The sequence below is a fragment of the Bufo gargarizans genome, chromosome 3 (genome assembly GCF_014858855.1).
Source record: "Bufo gargarizans isolate SCDJY-AF-19 chromosome 3, ASM1485885v1, whole genome shotgun sequence".
In the NCBI taxonomy this organism is placed as follows: domain Eukaryota; kingdom Metazoa; phylum Chordata; class Amphibia; order Anura; family Bufonidae; genus Bufo; species Bufo gargarizans.
Window position 1 is genome coordinate 34,174,463 of NC_058082.1, and position 26,577 is coordinate 34,201,039.

The 26,577-nt window shown below is 45.8% G+C and overlaps 1 protein-coding gene across 1 annotated transcript; it reads left to right on the forward strand.

The window, feature by feature from the left end:
- Positions 1 to 2,986: 2,986 nt before the first annotated feature.
- On the forward strand, positions 2,987 to 25,168 carry LOC122930404 (dipeptidyl peptidase 1-like). Its single transcript, XM_044283780.1, has 7 exons — positions 2,987 to 3,188; positions 7,690 to 7,835; positions 14,185 to 14,345; positions 17,469 to 17,624; positions 19,237 to 19,349; positions 20,020 to 20,151; positions 24,238 to 25,168. Exons 1-7 carry the CDS (start codon positions 3,014 to 3,016, stop codon positions 24,738 to 24,740), a joined length of 1,386 nt encoding a protein of 461 aa, XP_044139715.1. The 5' UTR covers positions 2,987 to 3,013; the 3' UTR covers positions 24,741 to 25,168.
- Positions 25,169 to 26,577: the final 1,409 nt, after the last annotated feature.

Sequence of the window (26,577 nt, forward strand, 5' to 3'; positions counted from 1 at the left end):
GCGGAACGGTACAGCTGGCCCCTAATAGAACAGTACTACCCTTGTCCGTTATGCGGACAAAAATATGACATGTTCTATTTTTTTGCGGAAAGGGCATGCGGACATACGAAAATTAAATGCACATGGGGTAACGTTCATTTTTTTGTGGACCCATTGAAATGAATGGTTCCACATACGGTCCGCAAAAAAAAACAACAGAACAGACTCGGAAAGAAAATACGTTCGTGTGCATGAGCCCTGAGTCAAAACTGGACTTTTTCTTAACCACTTCCCGACCGCCCATTGACTATAAACGTCCTGGGCGGTCGGGTGTATCTCTGATCGGACATTTTTAAACGTCCTTTCAGAGATGGCAGCTGCACGCTAATCGTGCAGCTGCTGAGCAGGGGCCTGGATTCAGTGACAGCAGGGCACCCCAGAGAGAAGGCAGCGACCATTCCTGGGTGTCCTAGCTGCGTAGATCGCTGTATACACAACGCTGAATGAGCGCTGTGTATACAGCAAGGAAGCGATGTGCTGCTTCCTGTCCTGGATCGGTGGTCATGTGACCGCCGAGGGAGTGCAGGAGCTGCAGGGTCTTTCACAGATCTCGATCAGCCCTCTGGGTTACAGGATAAATCAATAGTGTTCCCCAGAGGTCTTGTATGACATTATGGGGACAGAAAGTGTAAAAAAAAAAAAAAAAACCTAGATAAATAAAAAATAAATTGTGTTTATAGTTAAAATAAAAGTGTTTAAAAAAAAAAAAGTTTCACATGTAAAAAAATAAAATTTCCCCAATTAAGTAATAATTTTTTTTTAAATAGAAAAAATAAAATAAAATAGACAAAAATATTGCATGATCTACTCTATCAAGTGAACGGTGTAAAAAAAATATAGAAAATGACATCAAACAGCTTTTTTTGTGAGTTCACCTCCCAAAAAATGAGATAAAAATCTACCATAAAGCCAAATGTACCCCAATGGCGCCAATAAAAACTACAGCTTGTCCTGCAAAAAATAAGCCCCCACACAGCTCAGTGAACAGAAAAATTGAAAAGTTATCGCTCTTAAAAACCATGACAAAAAATTTGATGTTAGAAAATCCAGATGCCGCTCCCTCCCGGGCCCTGGCGTATCCCCAAATAACAGTTTACGACCACAATTGGGGTGTCACTGTATTCAGGAAAAAATGGGTAGCAAATTGTGGATGGATATTCTCCTGTTATCTTTTGTAAAAAAAAAAAAAGTATTCTTAATTTTTACAGCCAAGGGTTATAAATTCTATGAAACGCCTGTTGGGTCAAAGTGCTAACTACACTCCTTAAAAATTCCTTGGGTGGTGTAGTTTACAAAATGTAGTCACTTTTTGGGGGTTTTCACTGTGGGGGTGCCCCAGGGTCTCTTCAAATGCAACATGGCGCCCTAATACCATTCCAGCAAAATCTGCCCTCCAAAAATCATATGGCGCTCCTTGCCGTCTGAACCCTGATATGTGCCAATACAGTGGATTACTGTGACATATGGGGTGTTTCTGCAAACTGCAGAATCAAGGCAATAAATATTGAGGTTTGTTTAGTTGTTAACCTTTGATGTGTTACATGAAAAAACATTTTTACAATGGCAAATCTGCAAAAAAATGTGAAATTTTGAAATTTCACCTCTATTTTGCTCTACTTCCTGTGGAATACTTAAAGGGTTAACAACATTTCTAAAACCAGTTTTGAATAGTTTGAGGCGTGTCATTTCTAAAATGGAGTATTTTGGGTTGAGAAATTTTCTTAAAAATTTAAAAAGTTGCTTCTAAAATCCTAAACCTTCTAATGTCCTAAACAAAGCATGCGACAAAAAATGCATGTGACAAAAAATACCGAAAAGGCTTGTAAAAAAAAATGTTAAATAAATTTCAGGCCGCCCGCAGGATTATTGTCCTGCACTCATAATATCATATAAGTGCAGGACAATAGTCCCGCGGGCGGCCCGATGCGCACAGCATCGTAGCAACCTATGATACGGTGCGCTCCCGTCCCGTGCACGATGTATGCCGCACCGGGACATATGGCCCGCTAAGGGACCGTATGTCTCGGAGGGCATACGGTCGTGTGCATAAGCCCTTAAGAGCACAGAAATGCAAATTTCAAAAATTGCTAATTTTTCCAAATCTTCCATAAATGTTGGATTCTTTTATAAATAAAGGTAAAACATATCGACTCAAATTTACCATTAACATGAAGTACAATGCGTCACCAGAAAACAGTCTCAGAATCGGTTGGATAAGTAAAAGCGTTCCAGGCGGCTCTGTGAGGTAAAACCAGAAGCTCACCGCCTGTACACATCCTGGTTTATGCCGCAAAGCCAAACCACACAGTTTTACGGCAAATCGCTGCGATTTTCAGCCATGCGTTATGTACATGTGAAGCAACTGGATTAACTGCACAAACCGCTGCGTGTTAAGGCAGCGGAAACGGTGGAAAATATTAGACATTTCTATTCTTTAATATGACTTTAGCGCCAGATTCTCCTCAGGGCTTTACTATTGATTCCGTATTTCAGTGGGCGCCGCAGGGCTGCTGCCTGCTTCTCCCTGGTGATATCGGTCAGTACATCGCTGCGTTGTCAGGGGAAACCGCCACAAACCGGTTACCCACAGCAACCAGAGTGCTGCTTTCATTTTACCTCAGGCCCTAGAGCTGGAAGCTGATTGGTTGTTTGAGTCAGGTCTGAACCAGTGTTTAGAGCTCACAATGTGGGCCGTTGTCCACAGCAACCAATCGGCTCATTTCTTTCACAACGTACCGTTCTGTGGTGAAACGAAAGCTGCGCTCTGATTGGCTAGCATGGGCTTTGCATTACCTTTTATAGGCGGCCTGCTATGTTACAAAGTCCTGTCTAGACTCGGACACGCTCTGCCTATCTGATCTCCCGCCCACACATCACGTGACCGTCTGACACCCCCCCCTCCTGCTGTGTCATGTGACTGCTGACACTATTTAACCCTTGCGCGTCTTCTCTTCCGTGGTCAGAGGGAAGGACGATGGCGAAGCTGTGGTCGCTGCTGGTGGTTGCGCTCCTGGCTGTCTGGAGCCGGCCTGGGGCCTCTGACACCCCGGCCAACTGCTCCTTCCCAGACCTGGAAGGCACCTGGGAGTTCCAAGTGAGCCCTAGTAAAGGAGGGCGCCGCTGCCGGGACATTGACTGCTCCCAGCTGGGTGAGAAGGGGCTGGGTGCCGCCTGACCTGGGCCAGGAGGTTGGGGTGCCGCCTGACCTGGGCCAGGAGGTTGGGGTGCTGCTTTATAGTGGCTCATGTGTAGAAGTAGTAGCCCAAACTCCTGCCAATCTGTGCACTAGATTGTAAGCTCTGTGTTCTAGCCTGTCATGTGATCACATAGAATGGCATGCACTAGATTGCAAGCTCTGTGGTCCATGCTGCTGCTGTGTCAGGTGATTACTTCCTTGCCCATGTGTTATCCCTACTTGCTTTGATAGATTGCTATCCCTGTGGGCATGATCCTTGTGTGATCAAAGTCATTGTGGTTGCTGAAGATGTTCTGCAGCAGCTGCTCCATGCAGTGAGGTGCTGATCTGCTCCCATAGTAGCTAATAAGGTGCTATAGGTTGTGAGCTCTTTGGGTGAGGCTGTTACTTCAGAGTCATGTGATTGCCTGCCTGCTCATGTATAATGGCATGCAATAGATTGTAAGCTCTGCAGTCCGATCACATGTAATTGTCTGCACTAGATTGTTAGCTCTGTGGTCCGGCCTGGTGTGTCGTCATGCGAGTCCTTCCTTGCCCTTTCTCATCTGCTATGATAGATTGCATGCTCTGCAGCCCAGGGATCCTGCATCCCGTGATCACTGTTTCTTGTGCAATCTCTGTCTTGTGATGAGGGAAGTCCCTTCCGTCTTCCTCAAGTCTCAGCGGTAGAAACTGACTTGGTGCTGAAGATGTTCTGCAGCAGCTCTGCTGGGGTGCTGCTCAGTTGCTTCCTCCCATAGTAACTAATTGGCTGCTATAGATTGTCAGCTCTGCTATCCTGAAAAGCTTGGTGACCCCCCCCCCTCCCCCCCCCCCCCCCTTGACCCAGCTGTAATTCCAATGGATGTGCTTGCTCTCTGAGGCTGTGTTGCTAAAGATGTTCTGCAGCAGCTATGGACAAGGCAGCGAGGGTGGCTGGGTGCTCTGCCTGAGCGGGTAGTGTGCTGGGGCCTCGTACTTTCGGTTTGGGATCTGCTGCTACTCTCCGTGTCGTGTTACAGGACATGGCTGCAATGTGGATATTCAGTTGCAGGGATGGGTTACGCTGCAGCCTGTGTACTGCCGGGAAATGGTTAATCCTGCAGCGTTTAACAGCTTCCGGTATGGTGCAATGGGCTTCCAGTAAACTGCAGGGACTGGTTATACTGGTGGGACACTGATCGCTGTGTGGGAGGATGGCTATAGGTGATCTGTGTGAGGTCAGGTGGCTGCTGTAAAGCCTCATCCGCACACCGGCTGTAGACGCCCCGTTCTTCTTCCTCATACCACCCGTTGGCGAATCTTGCTTCCGTCTGACAATGGTTTGGACCTAAGGCTACTTTCACACTTGCGTTATTCTTTTCCGGTGTTGAGTTCCGTCACAGGGGCTCAATACCGGAAAAGAACTGATCAGAATGGAGAGCAATCCATTCAGGATGCATCAGTTCAGTCCCTCTTATGTTTTTTGGACGGAGAAAATACCGCAGCATGCTTCAGTTCTCTCCGGCCAAAAATCCTGAACACTCGCTGGCATTAATTTACATTGAAGTGTATAAGTGCCGGATCCGGCGTTGTGTTCTGGCAAAACAGAACCGGCTCTCCGGTCTGCTCATGCACAGACCTTTAAAAATGCAAAAAAATTAATACCGGATCTGTTTTTCCGGATGACACTGGAGAGACGGATCCGGTATTGCAATGCGTTTGTGAGACAGTTCCGGAACTGTCTCACAAATGCATCCGTTTGCGTCCAGATTGCCGGATCGGGGAGGCAGTTCCGGCTATAGAATCCTCTGCTGCAAGTGTGAAAGTGCCCTTAGTCAACATTCTCCTTGTGTTGCAAACCGGTTGTCGCTTGCTATCCGTCAAAATGCGGGTGCCAGTCCGGTTGTCGCTCCTACCAGATTTTTAGCCATGGCTCTGGCTTCTGCTTTACTAACAAGCCAGCATAGGGGCTCTGTCATGATTCTGTCTCTTGACCTGTTAAAGGGGTATTTCTGTCTCCTCTGGATAGGTCATCAGTATCAGATGAGTGGGGGTCCGACTCCCGGGACCCCTGACTATCAGCTGCTTGAGAAGGAATCGGCGCTCGCAGCCTTCTCACAGCTCACCAAGCACAGCGCCGTAGATTGTATAGTGGCTGTGCTTGGTATTGCACTCAGCCCCATTCACTTCCTCCAGACCTCACTGGCCTAGAAAAGCTGTGAGGAGCCTGCGGCCCAACTGCGAGCACCAGTGCCTTCTCAAACAGCTGATCGGTAGGGGTCCAATACCCAGGACCTCAATCGGTCAGATACTGATGACCTATCCAGATGATGGATCGTGTGTGTAAAAAAAAAAATATAAAAAAAAAATTGGGGAGAACCCCTTAAAAAAAAAAATATTGATGGTCTTTAATAGGAGATTGGTGGGGGTCCGACAGTCCAATTGAATGGGGCTGAGCTTTAATACCAAGTACAGCCGCTATCCAGCATATGGCGCTGTGCATCGTGGGCTGTGAGGAGTGCCGTGGTCTCCTCAAGCAGCTCAATGGTGGAGGTGGCAGGAGTCTATTCCCCCAGTGATCACATACTGATGACCCATCCGGAGGCCTCATGCATATGACACTATGTATCTTGCGGTTCAGATTGTCCACATCAAAAATACAGGTCCTGTCTGAGTTGCCTCTGTATTTTTTGCCGACCCATTGACTCCAATGGGTCCGTGGTCTTGCAGTCAAGTATAGGATATTCTATCTTTGTGGAACGGACATGTGTATGTGGAAAGTACACGGATAAGGCCTCATGCACGTGACTATTTTTAACGGTCCGCAAAACAGGGTTCTGTTGTACCGTGATCCATGCCCGTATTTTGTTCCGTGTGTCTTCCTTGAGTTTTGGAGGATCACCAGACCAGAAAAGTGAAAAATCTAAGTCAAGTTTGCCTTGAAAATGATAGAAAAAACAGACACAGACGCGGATGACAATCTTGTGTGCCTCCGTGTTTTTTCATGGACCCATTGACTTGAATGGGTCTGCGAACCATTGTCCGTCCCAAAAAATAGGACAGGTCCTATTTTTTTGACAGACAGGAAACACTGATCACGGACGCGGATAACATACGGTGCATTTTCAGAGTTTTCAACGGACCCATTGAAAGTCAATGGGTCCGCAGAAAATCATGGAAAACAGAACGGACACGGATGCACACAACGGTCGTGTGCATGAGGCCTAATCCTTGTGCTTCCACATCAGTTTTTCTGCTCCACAAAAAGATAGCGCATGTCCTATGCTTGGCTGTAAAATGCAGACCACGGACCCATTTGAAGTCAACGGGTCTGCCCCAAAAAAGGTTATGGCCTCATGTACACAACCATATCTGAACTTTGAGATGGGAATTGCGTTTGACATAAACATTTATTACATGGCCGTGCATTGACTTCAGTGGGTGCCATGATGGTGTAGGACAAAGATGGGGAGCAGCACCTGTCACCCAGCACCCGCACACCACAGTCCTCTCGCTATGTGCCGATGCTGCCACAAGACGTCTTTAGATAGACAACCCCCTTTGTGTTGGGTGAAGTAAACAATGGATGTTCCTGTAGAAGTGTCTGACACCGGAGGGTTTAGATTTCCAATGATCTCTAGGATGAAGCTGCTGTAGTGCCCAGTGCAATTCCAAAGACAATATGGTGCCACCTAGACTTCCACTGTTGGTCTTTGTTATTGAATGTCCTCCTTTAAGGGGTTTGCCCAATAACATGTATGGCCTTTGCTCAGGATAAGGCCTTGTGCACGCAACCGTGTCAATGGTTATTGCATATTGTACAGACTGCACTGAGATGTTATCGGCAGACGTCCTATTGTCTGTATTGCAGATGGTCATCTCTACTGGAGTGAGGTAAATGCACATGGAAGGTATCCGGAACTTACAGACTGCGATTCATAAACGGTTGTGTGCGTGACCACTGAGTGATCAATGTATGATGGCTGAGCACTGTACTTGCCCATCCTGTAGACAAAGCAACAATGGTCACACATGCACGCTACCACTCCATTCACACAGAAGACTCTGGCACCATATTTATGTTTTTGTATTTTTTTGATTCTCGGGTAAATCTACAGATGCCTTCCTTGTGCTAACATCTCTCGGAGGTGAAGGGAGCGGTGGTCATGCATGTATACATTGGCCACCCCCAAGAATTGGTCCATGGTTCCTTGGGTCATGTTCTGGTATAAAGGGACGGACTGAGTGCAAGGTGGCCCTGGAAAAGATAACCTATAAGTGGCCCTATGTTGTAGACTAAGGAGCAGAAGTAGATTGGGCCAACAGTACCACAACACAAAATACCGCCCCAGCAGAACCTAATGCCACAGTGCAGCACACAATCTCACCCTTGCCATAGTATTCAACTGTAGGGTCTATCACCAGTTTGCCTCGGCTGGTATGTGGTTGAGCAAGAAGTTACATTGGGACTTCTTTTTTTCTATTTTCTCTAGGACCGGTGGAAAAGACTGTAAAGTTCACCATCAAACAGCTTGACGTTGCCGAGGATGCCTGGGGAAACGTTGGCTATGCTACCATAATCTACAATCAAGGCTTTGAAATCGTAGTGAATGGTTACAAGTGGTTTGCCTTCTTCAAGGTAGGTGTGGACTGTCCCGGCTCTGGCTTTATATTAGAGAAGGCTCTGAGTGGGGAGAACCTCTATTAGCCGGAAGCCACTTCCAGTGCTGCTCCTTGTGCCCATGGTTTGCAGGAAGGTGTTCCTACCATGAATGGAATGTAATCTGTTGCCACCACCACCATGTTGGCTGACCTGGAGTAGTAAGAGCCTGTGGTAGGTTGGATTCACACACCGCGTACTTACTGCAATATCCAAATCCCATTCACTCGCAGCATAAACAAATCTGCTGTGGCTCCTCAGATGCATGTCCTCTGGGAAAGTCTTGCAGGTTTTCACCTCTTAAACTTCTTTCATTGTGATGCAGTGAGTAACATCTACACAGGTAGCTTATGGATTTCTCTGCACATTCTGGTGCAGGTTTCTAGGCCGGACAGCGTAGGTTTGTTTGATGTATTCACATACCCGTAGGGGGACCTGCAATATAAAACAAGACTGCCCAATCTGGGCAACCTACGGCCACGCAACGGACACCGCAGATCTGACACCACCTTTCCGTACCGGCAAAGGGGATGACATTTTAGGAAATGCCATTCTCGCGGTGCAGCATAAATTGACCTGAGTGTCAGTGTCCACTGCGGCTTTTACACTTTACAATGCAGAAGGAGAAACCCACAACAGCTCTGCAAGTAGCTTGAGCAGATTTTTCCACTGCAAATTATGATTGTTGTAGACAAGCCCTACTGGTTTATTCCACTGTTTTTATGCATCTGAAATCTGCTTTATTAAAAATCTATTTTGTCTTCTTGGTAACAGACTACAAACAAACCTTGTGTAGTCTAAGGCGTCATGCACAGGGATCTGTATTTTGTGGATCTGCAGTTTCCACGAAATGCATGGTTGTGTGCTTGTACCCTCAAGCTTATTTCATGCATCATGTTCGATCTTCTGTTTCCATTTCATCCACCATGACGGCCCACATTGACATTGAGATTGACCCTTGACCTCTGTAGGGGCAGGAACACATAGAGAGTTTAAGAACCCCCCACCCCTCCACCTCCTCAGTCATACCGCGATGTCTGAGACACCTGCTCCCCGCCAGGAAGGTCCCGATCCTTCTGCCTCCAGCACAGTGAGTCCCCTTCGGGGGGGTATATATTTCAGTTTCTTGTAAACCTGATTTACTGATGCTGGGTTATCTGGTTGCTTCCTTCTGCAGGGCAGCAAGGAATTAAAATCTAAAACAAAGCCCTTAAAATGCTGTGCTTGTTCCAAGCGTCTCCCCGAAAATTATAAAAAGCGACTATGCAAACCTTGCACTTCGGAGATTTGGAAAGAGGAGCAACCAGATATACTCTCGGAGATGAAGTCCTTTATTTCTGACGAGATTAAGTCCTCTTTAGCCTCCTTATCTACTCCTGCCAGCGACCCCATCCCTTCTAAGAAGCGCAAAATATCCGTTATTTCTTCCTCTGAGGGTGAAGAGGTTGAAGTGGCCTCTGCCTCGTCCAGACAATTTCCTAATGAGGAACCCTTGTCGGACGGAGAGATTCTGGAGGAGGATAAAAGATACTTCTTTTCCGCTAAAGAAATGGAAGAGCTGCTCCGAGCAGTCAGGTCCACTATGGGTATTGAAGATATTCCTAAACCCCGTACGGTTCAGGATGAGATGTTTGGGGGCCTTAGAGCTAGGTCTCCCATTGTTTTCCCCATCAATGAAAATATAAAGGAAATGATATTAGAGGAATGGTCAGATCCAGAGAAGAGACTTGGCGTTCCTAAAGAATTCAGGAATAGGCTCTGCTTTGACCCGTCTGAAAGTAAAATATATAACCAGACGCCTAAGGTCGATTTACAAGTATCCAAGGTAGCAAAAAAGACCGCCCTACCCTTTGAGGATTCATCTCAACTAAGTGATCCTATGGATAGAAAGGCAGATGGCCTTCTTAAGAAATCCTGGGAAGCGGCGATGTTTGGGGTAAAAACTAACATCTCCGCTACATCCGTTGCCAGAGCAATGTATATATGGCTTGGAGAACTAGACGAACATCTGAAGAACAAGACTCCAAGAGAAGAGATCAGGGAATCTCTCCCCCTTCTCCGCTCCGCCACGGCATTTTTAGCCGATGCGTCGGCAGAGTCAATCAGATTTTCCGCCAAGGATGCTGCCCTTTCTAATGCTGCCCGTCGGGCTTTATGGATGAAAGCCTGGTCCGGAGACAAGGCATCCAAGGCCAAGCTTTGTTCTATCCCCTTTTCAGGGGAATTTGTCTTCGGCCCCACTCTGGATAAAATCCTAGAGGGCGCAGCAGACAAGAAGAAGGGTTTTCCAGAGGACAAAGAACCAAAAAAGAAGCCCTTTCGGCAGTATCAGCCCCAGCAGAGATCCTACAGGGGGAAAGGGAAGTCTGGCCGATGGAGTTATCCAAAAGGGGGGAGAGGAAGAGGCTTTATCCTCAATCCCCAGAATAGGCAACCGAAGCAGCAATGACGCCAGGGTAGGGGGGCGACTGATGGGTTTTCTATCCTCCTGGAGTCTGGTAACTTCAAATCCCTGGGTGCTAAATATAATCTCCCAGGGCTACAGGATAGAGTTCACATCAGTCCCCCCAAAAAGATACTGCATTACATCTCAGAGCAGATCAGATCTCCCGAAAATCTGGCAGGGAGTCCAAGACCTCTTAGAGCTAGGGGTAATACGAAAGGTTCCTATCCCGGAGGAAAGAAGAGGATTCTATTCCAGTCTTTTTTTAGTAAAAAAACCAGATCAGTCCTTTCGCACGATAATAAACTTAAAACCCCTAAACAGGTCTATCTTATACAGGAGGTTCAGGATGGAGACCATCCCATCCACAATCCCTCTGATTCCAAAAGGGGCATTCATGTCGTCAATCGATCTGAAGGACGCTTACTACCACGTCCCCATCCATCATCTTTCCCAAAAGTATTTAAGATTCGCTCTAAGAGGACCAGACAGGTCTATACATCACTTCCAATATGTCGCCCTCCCTTTTGGTATCTCCTCGGCCCCCAGGGTCTTCACAAAGATCGTAGTAGAGATGGTGGCCTGCCTTCGTCAAGAAGGAATCACAATTATACCTTATCTCGACGACTTTCTGATCCTGGGCAAGACAAAATCCGAAAACCTTTCGGCGACCCAAAGATTCTCGGAACTCTTAAGGAGCCTCGGATGGATTATAAATATAAAAAAATCCACCCTAACCCCGTCCACGAGAATAAAGTTCCTGGGCGTGGAATTAGACTCGTCTCGACTGATGACCTTCCTCCCTCAGGACAAAGCTACGGCCCTGATAGAGAAAGTCAGAACATTCCAGAAGGCTCGCAACTGCTCCATCAGAAAGGCCATGAGTCTCCTAGGAAGCCTAACTGCCTGCATCCCCTCGGTGGCTTGGTGCCAAAGCCACACAAGAATAATCCAAAATTGGATCCTAACTATCTGGGACGGAAAACAGTTAAGCCTGGACAGGGTCTTTCGGATCCCTCAGTCTGTAAAAACAGATTTGGACTGGTGGAAAGTAAAAAGAAAGCTGCTAGGGGGCCTTCAGTGGCGGAATCATCCCGTCATTCAGGTAATTACGGACGCAAGCCTCGGAGGCTGGGGAGCAAAGATAGGAGATCATCTTCTACAGGGTACCTGGCCTGCCGAAATAAGAGACAGATCTTCCAACTTCCGAGAGCTTTACGCAGTCCTGGAAGCTTTATTAAAAGGAGAGTGCCTTCTAAAAGGACAACATCTAAGAGTAATGTCAGACAACACTACAACGGTGGCCTATCTGCGTCACCAGGGGGGAACAAGATCACGGCCTCTTGGCGAGATAGCAAAAAGAATTTTCTCCTGGGCAGAAGTAAACACTTTATCTCTGTCCGCCATCCACCTAAGGGGCTGCGAAAACACAGTAGCAGACTTTCTGAGCAGAGAGACAGTAGACCCAGGAGAATGGTCTCTGAACAGGAAGATCTTCCAAAAGATCTCAGAAAGGTGGGGCTGTCCAGAGGTAGACCTATTCGCCACCAGGAAAAATGCGCAGGTAGACTGTTTCTGCTCCCTAAACCCAGGAGACAATCCATGGGCAATAGATGCTCTATCAATACATTGGAATTGGAGACTAGCCTACGCCTTTCCCCCAATACCACTGTTACCTCGGATTGTCCAGAAGCTTCTGGAGGAACCGACTACTCTCATCCTGATAGCCCCTTTGTGGCCAAAGAGAAGTTGGTTCTCCACTCTAAGACAGTTATCGCTGGAGGATCCGTGGGAGATTCCCTTCCAGAGGGACATTCTGGTCCAGGGCCCTCTTCTTCACCCAGACCCAGGCATGTTCAGGCTGTCAGCCTGGATCCTGAGAGCGAGACTCTAAGAAGCAGAGGACTTTCGGAAAAGGTGATATGTACTCTGAGGGCAAGTAGGAAAAAGGTGACCTCCTCCATCTACCTCAAGATCTGGAAGAAATACTGTTCCTGGTTAGGAGTTGAGCGCCCAGACACCACCTCTCCTCCCATCAACAGAATTTTGGACTTTCTACAGTGCGGCCTTGAGTTAGGCCTTAGACCTAGTACTTTGAAGGTCCAAATTTCTGCCCTAAGCTCCTTTTATGACTGTAGCCTGGCCAACCACAGATGGATCAGGAGGTTCTTCAGGGCGGTTGCTAGGTTGAGACCCTCCCTGAGATCCAGAATTCCGACCTGGGATCTTAACACCGTACTAGAGGGCTTAACAAAACCTCCATTTGTACCTTCATCGGAGATCTCGTTAAAACACCTTTCCTTTAAGACTGCCTTTCTGATCGCCATCACCTCAGCCAGACGCATCGGGGAGATCCAGGCTTTATCATGTAGAGAGCCCTACCTCCAAATCAACAAGGATCACATCCGTTTAACTCTCGACCCAGGCTTTCTCCCCAAAGTAGTCTCTCCTTTCCATCTAGAGCAGGAGATCTTCCTACCCTCTATCCCTAGGTCCGATCAGGCAGGGTCTAGTGATAGGTTACATCTCCTGGACGTCAGGGACATAGTTATCCGTTACCTGGATTCTACCAGAGATTTTAGGGTGGATGACAATCTCCTTATTCAGTTTTCAGGGAAGAATAAAGGAAAGAAGTTAGCCAGGTCTTCCATAGCTAGATGGATCAAATCCACTATTGAATGTTGCTACAAGATCCAGAACAAACCCTGTCCTGGTAATGTTAAAGCCCATTCTACTAGGGCCACATCCTCCTCTTGGGCCGAGAAAGGAGGGGTCTCGCTGGACCAGATTTGTAAAGCCGCAACCTGGTCTAGTGCTAATACTTTCGTAAGACACTATCGTCTTAATCTTCCGGACGCAAATGAAGCTCTTTTCGGCCGGAAGGTTCTACAGGCGATATCCCCACCCATTTAGTTATCTGATATGTCTCAATGTGGGCCGTCATGGTGGATGAAATGGAAAAACCGCAATTAGACTTACCGGTAATTCCGTTTCCTTGAATCCACCATGACGGCCCATACTATTCCCCGTCCCTAAAAAAAAAAAAAAAAAAAAAAATATATATATATAAAATATATAAAAAAAAAAAAAAAAAAAAGAGATTTTGGAATTTATGTTGCATATTCATGCAGGAGTTTAAGGGTATGGATCAATATCCTTTTACTTTTGTTCCACCTTTTCGGGTAATTGTAAAGCACTGAGGAGGTGGAGGGGTGGGGGGTTCTTAAACTCTCTATGTGTTCCTGCCCCTACAGAGGTCAAGGGTCAATCTCAATGTCAATGTGGGCCGTCATGGTGGATTCAAGGAAACGGAATTACCGGTAAGTCTAATTGCGGTTTTTTTCACACTGGACTGGTCAATTTAAGTCAGTGGGGGGGGGGGGCAGCACATGCATGGCATCTGGATGCAACTCGCTTTTCACTGAAGGATGCCGTGTAGTATTCAGTTTTTCTTCCCACCCATAAACGGATGCAATCCAGATGGAAGAACTAACGCTGAACACCATATAATATATATTTTTATTTATTTGTTCCACATATTAAATAATTTTAATTTTTCCCCCCAAATAACCACATAAATTTTTTTTTTAAAAAAATCACACTTGTACATGGCAGATCGTGGTTGTATTTATTGTGGATTTCAGAACGTGTGAACGCCGTCCCTCTATCTGCTCCTTACTACGTCCAAATCTACACTATGTAGGTTTGGAGAAGTAGCGGACAGATGGTAGGAGGTGTGACTGTAGGTTCAGACTCCTGGTCCCTTGTGTGGTTCATGATTCATAAATGGGAAGTTTGGTAAAATTTGCAGTTGTAGCTTTTCTGTAAAGCGCGTCAGGTTAGCTTGTGGTTAGCTGTGCTCATCAGCCTTCTTTCCATTTTCAGTATGAGCAACATGAAGGAAACGTCACCAGTTACTGTCATGAGACCTTCCCTGGCTGGGTGCATGATGTGTTGGGGCGTAACTGGGCCTGCTTCGTCGGAAAGAAAGTCTCATCCAGCTCGGGAGAAAAAGTAAACCCTTCCCCTTTTCCGAAAGGAGGATGGTGAGTATTGTAGTGTATGAAGACCTTTTGGAAATGAACTGGCCTCCATGTCTCATCTGGACACTACTAGGCTGAAAATGTAGTTTCCAGAACATCTCCTACCAGTGGTCCATAAAAACCACTGACCAAACACTGGTGGTCTTCAAGGATCTGTAATCTGTCAAAAAAGGCATGCTTCTGTGGTGTCACCCACTGTCAGTGAATGGATACAATGGACAGCACAGGTCTACGATTTAGGCTACTTTCACACTAGCGTTCGTCGGTCCGCTCGTGAGCTCCGTTTGAAGGAGCTCGCGAGCGGACCCGAACGCCTCCGTCCAGCCCTGGTGCAGTCTGAATGGAGCAGATCCGCTCAGACTGCATCAGTCTGGCGGCGTTCAGCCTCCGCTCCGCTCGCCTCCGCACGGACAGCTGAACGCTGCTTGCAGCGTTCGGGTGTCCGCCTGGCCGTGCGGATCCGTCCAGACTTACAATGTAAGTCAATGGGGACGGATCCGTTTGAAGATGCCACAATATGGCTCAATCTTCAAGCGGATCCGTCCCCCATTGACTTTACATTGAAAGTCTGGACGGATCCGTCCGAGGCTATTTTCACACTTAGCTTTTATATGCCAAAATAATGCAGACGGATCCGTTCTGAACGGAGCCTCCATCTGCATTATTATGATCGGATTCGTTCAGAACGGATCCGATCGAACGCTAGTGTGAAAGTAGCCTTAGGCCTCATGCACACGACCGTTTTGGTGGCTCAGATGCGGATCCATTCACTTTAATAGGGCTGCAAAACATGCGGACAGCACTGTGTGCTGTCCGCATCTGTTGCTCTGTTCTATGGTCAGCAAAATAATAAAACATGTCTTATTCTTGTCTGCATTTTGGGGACAAGAATATGTAGTTATATTAATGGCTGTCCTTGATATTTCACAAATTGCAGAATGCACACAGACGCAATCCATGTTTTTGCGGATCCGTGGTTTGCACATCTAAGAATGAAAACTGTCCAGCTCAGACCCCTGCACATTAAGACTTTGAGCTATGGAAACTTAAATCCACGTTTAAGGAGTTTGGCTGAATTGCTGAACGCTGGTGACCTTACTTCGTGGACTATTTGAAAAGATGGTATAATATAAGGGGCATTTGTCTCAGGCTGGTTTTAGGTCTTGTTTGGGCAGGGAGAAACTGTCTGGGATGTCTACATGCCCTGGACAGACCATGGCTCGGCTGACCTGAACCTTCTGTCTCCTTGGGAGTTCCAGCCCAGACTGCAGGTCAACTGTCCTATGATTCTGTGAGTTCCTGCTGAGTACAGATTGCAGTAATGCGGTGGTCAGTCCTGAAACTGTGGCTGTCACATGGCCATCTAAAACTGACCTTGAGTGTGACTCTGTTCATGCAGAAAACTTGATGTCGTTGCTGGTGGGGAGAATATTAACAGATAAAAACAGTTTGTCAGCATATGCTGTACAATGAAATGAGCGGATCGCCATGGCTGAAAATGCAAAAGCAGTATGCCCATTGCATACTGTAAAAACAAGACAGCCGGCACATCCTGTACAATGAAATGCATGTGACGGTGCACATCGCCTTGAGCAAAATATAGTATATAGTGACTAACACTTGTTTGTTTTTGTTTTGTTCAGTGTTTGCTGTTACATTGTTTGCTTTATTATTAAACAGATTTTCCACCTGACTGAAGAGGAAAACTAGTCGGTGACTTCAGTTGCCTTTGAGACTGCCAGTCGGGGCAGAATTGTATTGCATAATGTACATTGGAGGGGATTTCTCAGGAGCTTTACATAGATGGGACTGTCATCAATATCATCTGATACCAAACCCACTGCCAATCAGCTGCTCCCATGCTGGGACCACACAGCTCCGCCCTCCACACAGCTCTGAGCTGTGTAGTTTGGTGCCTGAGCCTTTTGGGAACAGCTGATCAGCGGGGGTCTGACCCCTGCCAATCTGGTATTTATGATCTACCCTGAGGACTGGCCATGGATATAAAAATCCTGGAAAAGCCCTTTTAAGGGTGGGGGCATGGCCTCTGTGGATTTTGGGTCAGAGTTAATTCCACAGCAGCAAAGTCTGGACCAAATGTAGAATAGGTGCAGGTCCCACCTCTGCGACTCACACCTATACTTAGAACTGAGCCTGAAAAGTGACAGAGGGCGCACCACCCATGTGCGGCCGCCCTCCATTTATTCCTAAGGGAGTGCCAATAATGGCTAAGCAGCATGCTTGGCTATTTTTCGAAGTCTAATGGGAAGGCGCACCTTGCGAGCACAGTCACTGCTTTTATTCACTTCTATGGGGCCAAACAGAAATAGCGGAGCCAGAGTTTGGCTATTTTCGGCACTCATATAGGAATGAATTGAGGGCAGCTGTGCATGCGTGGTGTGCCCTCCATCACTTTGCAGACTTTTTTTTTTTTTTTTGATAGGTCTGGGTCCCACCTCTGCTATCAGCCAAGATAAGACTATCCGTTAATGGATGTCTTCATGGATGAACCACTGACCATCTTTTCACAGAAGTCAGCATGGACACGCGAAGAAGGCCTTATGATGGGGTAGGGTCTGGCCCCAGGCCCTCTTCCATCTTGCCATGCAGGGGAATGGCATCACAGTTCTACTTGAGTTAATAGGGCCAGGAGCTCCGCTCTGAATTGGGGATGTGACCCATTAATTCGCCTGATGGGGTGAGACAGGGTCCATCTGGATACTGGCCACATGCGTTCTGCATTTTGCGGCTCATTACGTCCTGCCTTCTGTTAGAAATGCCTATTGACCAACACTGAATAAGGCATATTGGTGCTCCTTTAGGGTTTGTTGTGAATGGTCTGAAAAGATACAGCCCTAGTATCCCAACAACCAAAAGCCGCACTGCTTACTACATTGTTCTTATGATGTGACTGGTCCTGATCTAACCTGATGCCACAATTTCCTTTTAAAAAGGCAAAGAATGCCTTTTTAGCACTTGCTGTGCAACCAGGACATTCGGGGGACTTCAGCATGTTTTGGCCAGATATACATAGCTCTTATCTGTATCAATGAGAAATCTCTTCCTGACCCCGGTGATGGTCAGACTAGATTACATTAACTTGATCTTGCCCCATTCCTCCTTCAGGCTCTCAAGCACACCCTTCAAAAGCAACCTTGGACTAGTGCAACAGATCAACTCTGTTCAGAAATCGTGGACTGCAGGCGCCTACCTGGAACTGGATGGACTGTCAATGGAGGATCTTCTGAGAAGGGCTGGTGGACGTAAATCTAAAATTCCAAGGTACATTGTCTGACTGTAGACCTTGATGCTGTGGTGCAGTGTTATTGCTTGTAATGGCCACCAAATGTGTGTAATCTACCCACATATTCAGATACTAAAATCCAAGGACTCTGCAAAAAAGTCTAGTCTACTGATATAATGTGGTCAACTGGGTTGCTAATCACTAGTGAGACCGGACATGGTACAGCGGGGGTGAATTCAGGGGTGGCAAACGGGGCTCTTCAACATAGGAAGGCACCATGCTGGAATGCACTACTAAGGAATCATTGAGCAAGTTGCATATGGGTCCTTCAAAGGAACACTTCCATCAGAAAGGCTTACTTACCATTCATGGCAAGTGTCATTGAGCATGGTAATGCTCTAATGGAGTTCCTACAGAAGTGCTCTCTGGCCATAGTGATGGTCTGCCCGAGTCTGAACACCGAGGAGGTTAAAAACCCAAGACAGGAAGTGGAATACATGGAGTGACCGAAGGAGGACCTTTCATGGGTTTTTGTATCGCAAACTGGTATACTTACCCCCTAGTGTGGCCCCTGTAGTTTCAAACCCTTCTTGAAAGGGGGGGGGGGGGGAATACTCTACGCTTCTGTGCCCCTGCTGTTTTTGGTATACTAATGCAGACCATCGGTACAGGGAGACATCTGACTTCCTCAGTGGGTGTCTTATTCTTCCTAGCTGTGACGGTGTCCAGCCGCAGCGCGCCACTTCATGTACACAGCAAATGCTGTTAAGGACTTATCAGCTCCCTTCTGCTGTTGCACCATTTGACTCCAAACTGTGTGAAATGGGAGTCAGTATCTCTATAGATTCCTATGAGATGGTCAGGGTGAGTGTCCTAGCGATGTATACATGAGCCTTTATAATTCCGTCTCGTGGTCAAACAGTAGAAGTCAGCTGATGAGCAACACACTTCTAATCGTGACTATCTCATGTCTGTTACAAACGGACACAATAACATTTTCTTCTTTGACTGATTTCTAAAACTTGTAATTTAACCGTGAACCAAATCATACAGAAACGGCTAAAGAGTCACGGTAAAACTGCAGGATTGACCATTTCACAGTAAGTGGTTGACTGCAAATGAATGATTAAACCTGGGCTTAGTCTGCTGCATTTTCCAGACTGACCTCAACTCATCTGCAGCGAGTTTGGCCGTCGCACAGAGCACACTTCACAGACCACACACGGTCGTGTTAAAGCGATGTTAATCTGACTGACATATTTGAAATTGGGAATAATTAACTTTTTTCTCTTCTGACCTTTTAAACCATGTCACCGCACTGGCATATGACTATATACAGGATGCGGAGGTAGCAGTGTCCCGAAGGCACCCATAACCTATTGCCTTTCCATTGGGGCCGAGGAGCTTCACCTTACGCCTCTGTCACTACTTGCACTTAATGTAAATTCACGTCTAGTTATATGGTGGAAATGATCTTTTAACCTCACTTTTCAGGTGTTTTATTGTTGTAGTCCATTAGTTGCCATACCTTGTGGAAGCCAATGCTCTGAATCTGATGTGGACCCAGGAGAATGGATTTCATCACAGCAGCCCGTAGAAGAGCAATAACCACTGGCAAATTCTGCATCTAATGTTCTCTCTATCTTCCAGTATTCCACCTCCAGCGCCTCTGCCCACTGACCAGAAGTATCAAGGTCTCCCTGATGCTTGGGACTGGCGTAATGTTAACGGGTATAACTTCGTCAGCCCTGTTAGAAATCAAGGTACTGTCACAAAGCCTATACTTAATCACTAGAGTAAAGCAATGTCCAAACGTGACTGATTAGCTGCAGGTTTTCTGCCGCAGAGAAATGCACCAAATAGTACAATTTTTGTAGCAGATTTCATTCTTTGCGTTAGAAAGGGTGAAAATACACAGTATAAATTAACGTGGTGCAGATTTAAAGGGGTTATCCAGAAAATAATAATGACCTACCCTCAGGATGAGTTACTATCAGATCGGTGGGGGTCAGAGTTCTAGCACCCCCGCTGTTCAAGGGAGCCTTCGTGCTCTGAGCGCAAAAGGCTCCTGGCAACTCGCCAATCAGTGTCTTACATCACGTAGAAGATAAGTTAAACAAATTTGAACAAAATTGCAACTCATTTAGAAAGTAACCCCCCCCTCCTCTCTCAGGTACAAAACTGTACGTTGTATAATGGCAGTGCTTGGTATTGCAGCTCAGCCCTATTGAAGTGAAACTAGGCCACATGACCGATAGTTAGCCTCAAGGATTTTTTTTTTGCCAAATGTGGATGAAAATTGCTAAAAAAAAAATAAAAAAAAAATCTGAAGATACTGTAAAACTCTGCAGATTTACTGCACAAACAGCTGTAACAGCAATTGTGGACATAACCTTAAACTTGGGAGAAGACTTACACGTGCTTTGTCTTTAGGTTCTTGTGGTAGCTGCTACTCCTTTGCAACCATGGGAATGCTGGAATCCCGTATCCGTGTTCAGACCAGACTTCAGCAGACGCCCGTCCTGAGTCCCCAACAGGTGGTCTCCTGCAGTAATTACTCCCAAGGTGAGTAACCCTCCTGCAGCTCCTGGGCATGAGAAGCTTGCCATCCCTGTATTAAAGTCACCTATTGGCAGTGTTGTGCCCTGCAAAACTGATTTAGCCCCTATATTTTCAGTTATGTTGCTGTAGAAGCCTAGGTTTATGCGGGAGAAAATGCATTTTTGTGGTGCTGTATGACATATAAAGAAGTATTCTATGCTGTACATTTGTTACATTTCACTTTGTCTTTACTGTAAGTATTTCTCACTGAATAAATGTTAAGTAATCTTATGTGGGTTAAAGGGAATCTGTCACCTGCTTTTACCATTTTTAAGCTGGCACCATCGCTATGTTGACTAAAGTACCTTATTTCCAGCAGTCTTTTACTTTATTTCGTTTTGATATTTATTTTATGCTAATGAGGGTCCAAGGTGCCCAGAGGGGCGTTTTTTCATTCTCCGGTGCCCAGTGACGCCCCCCTGCAGTGCCCAAGAACGCCTCCTGATCATCAAATAACCTCCGACAGCCCGGCAAACGGTTCCGCCCCCTCCCCACATCAAATGCCCCATCCTTCCTGTCTGAGGCCAGAAAACTCGTGCAGGTGCAGTACCACCTGCGGCCTGCGCGATCATCAACCTCCTGAGGGCAACAGCCTCAAAAGTCTTACTGGGCATGCGCCGAGCCCAGTGATGTGACCTGAGCGCTGTTGCCCTCAGGACGTTGAAGTTTTCTGGCCGCAGACAGGAAGGACGGGGCATTTCTAGAAGGTAGACTATGACGTGGGGAGGGGGCGGAACAGTTTGCCGGGCTGTGGGAGGTTATTTGATGATCAGGAGGCGTTCTTGGGCACTGCAGGGGGGTGTCACTGGGCACCAGAGTGAAAAAATGCCCCTCTGGGCACCTTGGACCCTCATTAGCATAACATAAAAGCGCTTTTATATCAAAACTACAAAACGAAATACAGTATAAAGACTGCTGGAAATAAGGTACTTTAGTCAACATAATGAGATAGATAATACTGGGCACTCTCTCTATAAGTAGAACCATGCAAAGGACAGATGTATAGGGTGATAAATAATTTATTATCATATACAATTTATATAAAGATTACATTAAATTTATTTGTAAAAATATAGATGTATAAAATATTAGCTAAAATATGTAATACCCAATTAATACATATAAGACAGATGGTGGAACAGCCTAAAAATTAAGACCATAAATAGACATCAGTGCAACAATATATTACATATGCATATGAGAATAAATAATTGAATGTCAGTGCAACATAAGGTGTTCTCCACTCTGCAGCTTGTAGCAGTTAGGTCCCAATAATGACTAGACTAGTGGGAAAAAATTGGGAGTGTTCTTGGGGTCTGATTATATCCTCTGTATTCACTTCCCAAGTGTATCCCAATCTCTTGTTAAAAGCAAAGTTCCTGGATCTTTAGTCAACATAGCGATGGTGACCGCTTAAAATGGTAAAAGCAGGTGACAGATTCCCTTTAAGTGTGTAGTTTTTTTTGCAGAGTGCTTTTCTCTGCGATGGAGTCTCACTTCTGAGTTAGACCCTGTCAGAAGCTATATTACAGCGTGGTCTCATGAAGACCCAGTTTTGGAGATCACACTGAATCAGGAGGCTGTCTGAAAGAGAACGTCAGTGGGGAGAAGCCTCCCCAAGCAAATGTTTCTAGCCGCACCTCTGGCTAGTCACTTCAGATTGACTGCCAAAATTGGTGCTAAAAATCTGGAATTACAGCAGAACTGGAGTGTGCATATTCAGAGATGAAGTATGCCATGCTCATGGAAGCGTGGCATGCAAAAGTTTGGGCACCCCTGGTCAAATTGCTGTGAGCAGTTAAAGTTGAAGAAATGATCCCCAAAAGGCATAACGTTAGAGATGACCTATTCCCTTTGTATTAGGAAAAACATATTTTATTTTTTACCTTTTTAAGCTTATTAAAATGCCAAAAAAGGAAGTCACCCTGCCTGGTTAGTACCTAGTAGCACCCCCTTTGGCAAGTACCACACTTCTAAAACCAGCCAAGAGTCTTTCTATTCTTGTTTGAGGGATTGTCATCCATTCTTCCTTGCAGATGTCTTCCAGCTCTGAAATTCCTGGGCCGTCTTGCATGCTCTGCTCCTTTTGAGGTCTAGCCACAGATTTCCAATGATCAGATCAGGGGACTATTAGAGCCATGGTAATACCTTCAGCTTGTGCCTTTTGAGGTGGTCTATTGGTCAGAGTCCAAACTGGAACATGCATGAGATTATCTAGTAAAGGGGTTTTCCAGGATTACTCACATTGGATAAAATGGCCGTAGTTGGCTATGTTTAGCATACACTGGATTCATCAAAATGGAACTTTAAGAAGAAATTAAATAAAAAATTAGCTCCATCTTACTCTGGGGCATTTAAAAAAAAAATAAAAAATGGAGTAGCATCTCCTAGACTAATGTAATCTTTGTAAAGATGCAGGGAATGATTAAATGTCTAATAAATTTGAATTATCATCACCCCGTGATGATAAATTCCCACCTTTTCGAGTGAAATCCCAACAGGCAGAGGGTTTCATAATCTCGATGCTTTGACAGCAGATGTCATAGAACCTTCCCTCCCTTTAGATGTAGTGGATGCCCCCTTGGTACATGAAATGGAATACAATTTGAGATGAAAGAGCTTTGGGCTATCTGGGCATGATGGGAGTTGTAATTTTTGCAACCTCGGAAGAGCCACAGGCTGAAGATCGCTGGTCTAGAGAGGTATAGCTATAGATTTCTGTGAATTTTTAAGTGTGGATGAATGGTATCTCGGCCGCTTCCCTATGAGATCACTGCACCAGCACTGAGCAGAGAAGCTACTAGTGTCCATCCACATCAGAATGCACGAGCTGTACCAGAATTTCGGCCACTACAGAAACAGCAGGGGGCACTACCAAAGACAAATATACATTAAAAAAAACATTACATGGTAATATTTTTTTTGTGGGAAACAATTAAGGGTCCGCTTTATGTAGGTAGTCAATGCATTCCCCTGTGTTACCAACTGTGCTCATGTTTGAGGGGTCATCATTCAGACACCTCCTCCCAGTCCAGAAGCTGATATTTTTCCCTGAAGACATTTTAACACTTGGCATCTGTCACTTGCTAATTATCTTCTCTTCAGAACACATCCTGTGTATTAACAGAGCGCCGGCCACTAATAGACCAGATCCACATAATTTAAAGGCTATCTATACCTTGGAGGGTGTGGTTGTTTGTTTTTTTTTTATAGAATTTTTTTTTTTACTCATTTTGGTCTTAAAAATATTTAGCTGTTCTGGCACAAAGGTGAAAAACTTTTCTAGCTGTGTGACTGGCACTTTCACTTTGACAGTCATCTAATAACCCTCATCTCTTATTTTACTAAATTTAAGCCACATTTTATCCGTAAGATAAGAACTGAGCTATAACGAGTGTTTATAATGTCAGAGACAAGGAGTCTGTCTGCTCCTTGCCATTTGCCACCAAATGTGCACATATCCTCTTAAGAGGATCAGTGCTGTAGTGATTCACCCAAGCCCATACATTGTGTACAACTAGGAGACATAATGTTCTGTACCATATCATGGGGTTGAGTCAAAAATATGGTGAGGGCTCAAAAAAGCAAGATAATTCACAACCAAAGCAAATACTGTAAGTCATTTTAAAGTAAAAATCATAAGACTGAGGATTCAGCCTCCACTCTGCAGAATTAAATGCAGGAGATGTCCAATAATCCTAAAAATGTTAGTAAGACTGTGTACACGGCAGAGCAAGTTTAGTCTTGTTTAGATTAACTTGAGTATGCCGCCCTAGAATGCTGCTAATACACTGCTTCAGCTCCACTAGTCCTCTGGCAAAATCAACACTGACCACAGCATTTAAAGGGAGAGACTTTGGGGCAGGGGCCTTCTGATCACATGGGGATCCCAGTGATTTGGATCAGGGCCCATACCCTGTATGAGCAAATGGCCTGGGGTCCACTTGAAGTCAAACTTGATGTGTGTGTGGATATATAGAGATACAGTGATGATGGCTCCTCCTTGTGTAGACGGCTGAGATTCATAGCTTGCTTCCCTCTTCATTGCAGGTTGTGATGGAGGCTTCCCTTACCTGATCTCCGGCAAGTACATCCAAGACTTTGGTATCGTAGAAGAGTCTGATTTCCCGTACACTGCCAGTGACTCTCCCTGTACCCTGAAGGACAGCTCCTACAGATACTACTCCTCAGAATATCACTACGTGGGCGGCTTCTACGGAGGCTGCAACGAAGCCTACATGAAATACGAATTGATTTTGGGGGGTCCTTTGGCCGTAGCCTTCGAAGTGTATGATGATTTTATGTATTATAAGGGAGGAATCTACCACCACACCGGGCTACAAGATAGATTCAACCCGTTTCAGATAACCAACCATGCCGTCCTGTTGGTGGGGTACGGAGTAGACTCCAACAGCGGTGAAAAATATTGGATTGTGAAGAACAGCTGGGGAGAGTCTTGGGGTGAGAAGGGTTACTTCAAGATACGTAGGGGCACCAATGAGTGCGCTATCGAAAGTATAGCCGTAGCTGCAACACCTATTCCAAAATTGTAGAGGGTCTGAGAGGGAAATCCTCCTGTACGTATAGATTGAGGTGCGATTGCTCATTGCTGGAAATACAAAAGTTTACCTTTGCAGCCATACCGCCCGGCAGATTTCTAAGTACATTTTGATATGTGGTCATTATTTTGCATCGGTATAGTGGAAGTGTATGGCTTCTGGTGAATTCATTATACAGGGTTTCCCCTCCTTTCTGATATACAGCAGTTCTCTTTGGGGTATTATTGGGTATAGACTGCTTTGCCGTCAACGGAAAATCTGAAAGCACTTAAATGGCAGTCAGATCTATATATGTGCACTTGGAGCATTCTCTCCTTAAAGGGATTTTATGTGCCTTAATGAGATGTAATCAGGGACTTTTTGTGTGTTTTCTCGTTTTGTGAATTTTATTGATTTTTGAATAAAGGTTTTCTATAAATCAATATGGTCCATGTTCCATCTCTGTGCAGACATAGGTTTGATTGCATCTCTGTACAGTAATTTTACATTCACACATAGCTGATCCACCACCATGGATTGGAGTTTGGCAAATCTGCAGCATTTTCCAGTAACAGCAGTGTGGATGAAGTTTTAAAGGGCATCTGTCAGCAGTTTTGTACCTATGACACTGGCTGACCTGTTACATGTGCCCTTGGCAGCTGAAGGCATCTGTGTTGGTCCTATGTCCATATGTGCCGCATTGCTGAGAAATAAGGTTTTAATATATGCAAATGAGACGCAGGTCTTTTCCCGGATTTTATTAGATAAGTACCTGTACTTGTGGGGTTCCCCCCCCCCCCCGCTAATGCTGCCACCCTGCTCCCTGCTTGTTCCTGTTAAAATGACGCTCGTACGCTGCGCTGTGCCCCCTGGTATCTTCCCTGCTGAGTATGCAAATATTGAGCATCAGTACAGGGAGGAGGAGACGCCAGAGAGGCTTCTCAATGGGTGTCTTCTCCCTGGCTGTAGCGCTGTCCAATCATAGCGGAGAGCGTCACAGCCAGGGAGAAAAAAAAACTTCTGGCTGTGACAGATGCGATTGGCCAGGGAGAAGGAGACTTCCACAGAGACTCGGTCTCCTCCTCATTCTTCCGATGCTCCGTATTTGCATACTAAGCCAGGAAAATACTGGGGGGTGCAGGGTGGCAGCATCAGTGGGGGGGTACGCCACAAGTACAGGTACTTATCTCAAATTAATAAAATCTTTAAAGGGGTTTTGCCACTTCAGCAAATGGCATTTATTATGCAGAGTTTCCATGGTTACGACCACTTTGCAGTCAAGCAGCATGGCTGTGCTTGTACGCTATACAAAAAAAGCACCAGCCTATGTGTGCTCCCACGACAGTCCCAGCCCCCTGAGAGGCTTTTTTTTTTTTTTTTTTTTTTTTTTTTTTTCTTTATGGATTACAGGGTGGTCGTAACCATGGAAAAGAGCTATGTATATTGTGATGGAAAAATGAACCAAGCCCGCAAAGGAAGCCATATGGAGAATCACAATACGTTAGTAAGTGCCTTGTATTAACTTTCTCTACATTATAAATGCCACTTGCTGAAGTGAGACAACCCCTTTAACCGCCTCCCGACCATGTAACGCACAGATGCGTCCGGGAGGCGGTTGATTCATTCCTCCTGGACGCATCCGTGCGTCATCTCGCAAGAGGCGAGATTTCCTGTGAACGCGCGTTCACAGGAACGGAAGGTAAGCGAGTGGATCTCCAGCCTGCCAGTGGCGATCGTTCGCTGGCAGGCTGGAGATGCGATTTTTTTTTTAACCCCTAACAGGTATATTAGACGCTGTTTTGATAACGGCGTCTAATATACCTGGTCCTCTAGTGGTCCATTTTGCTTGGAT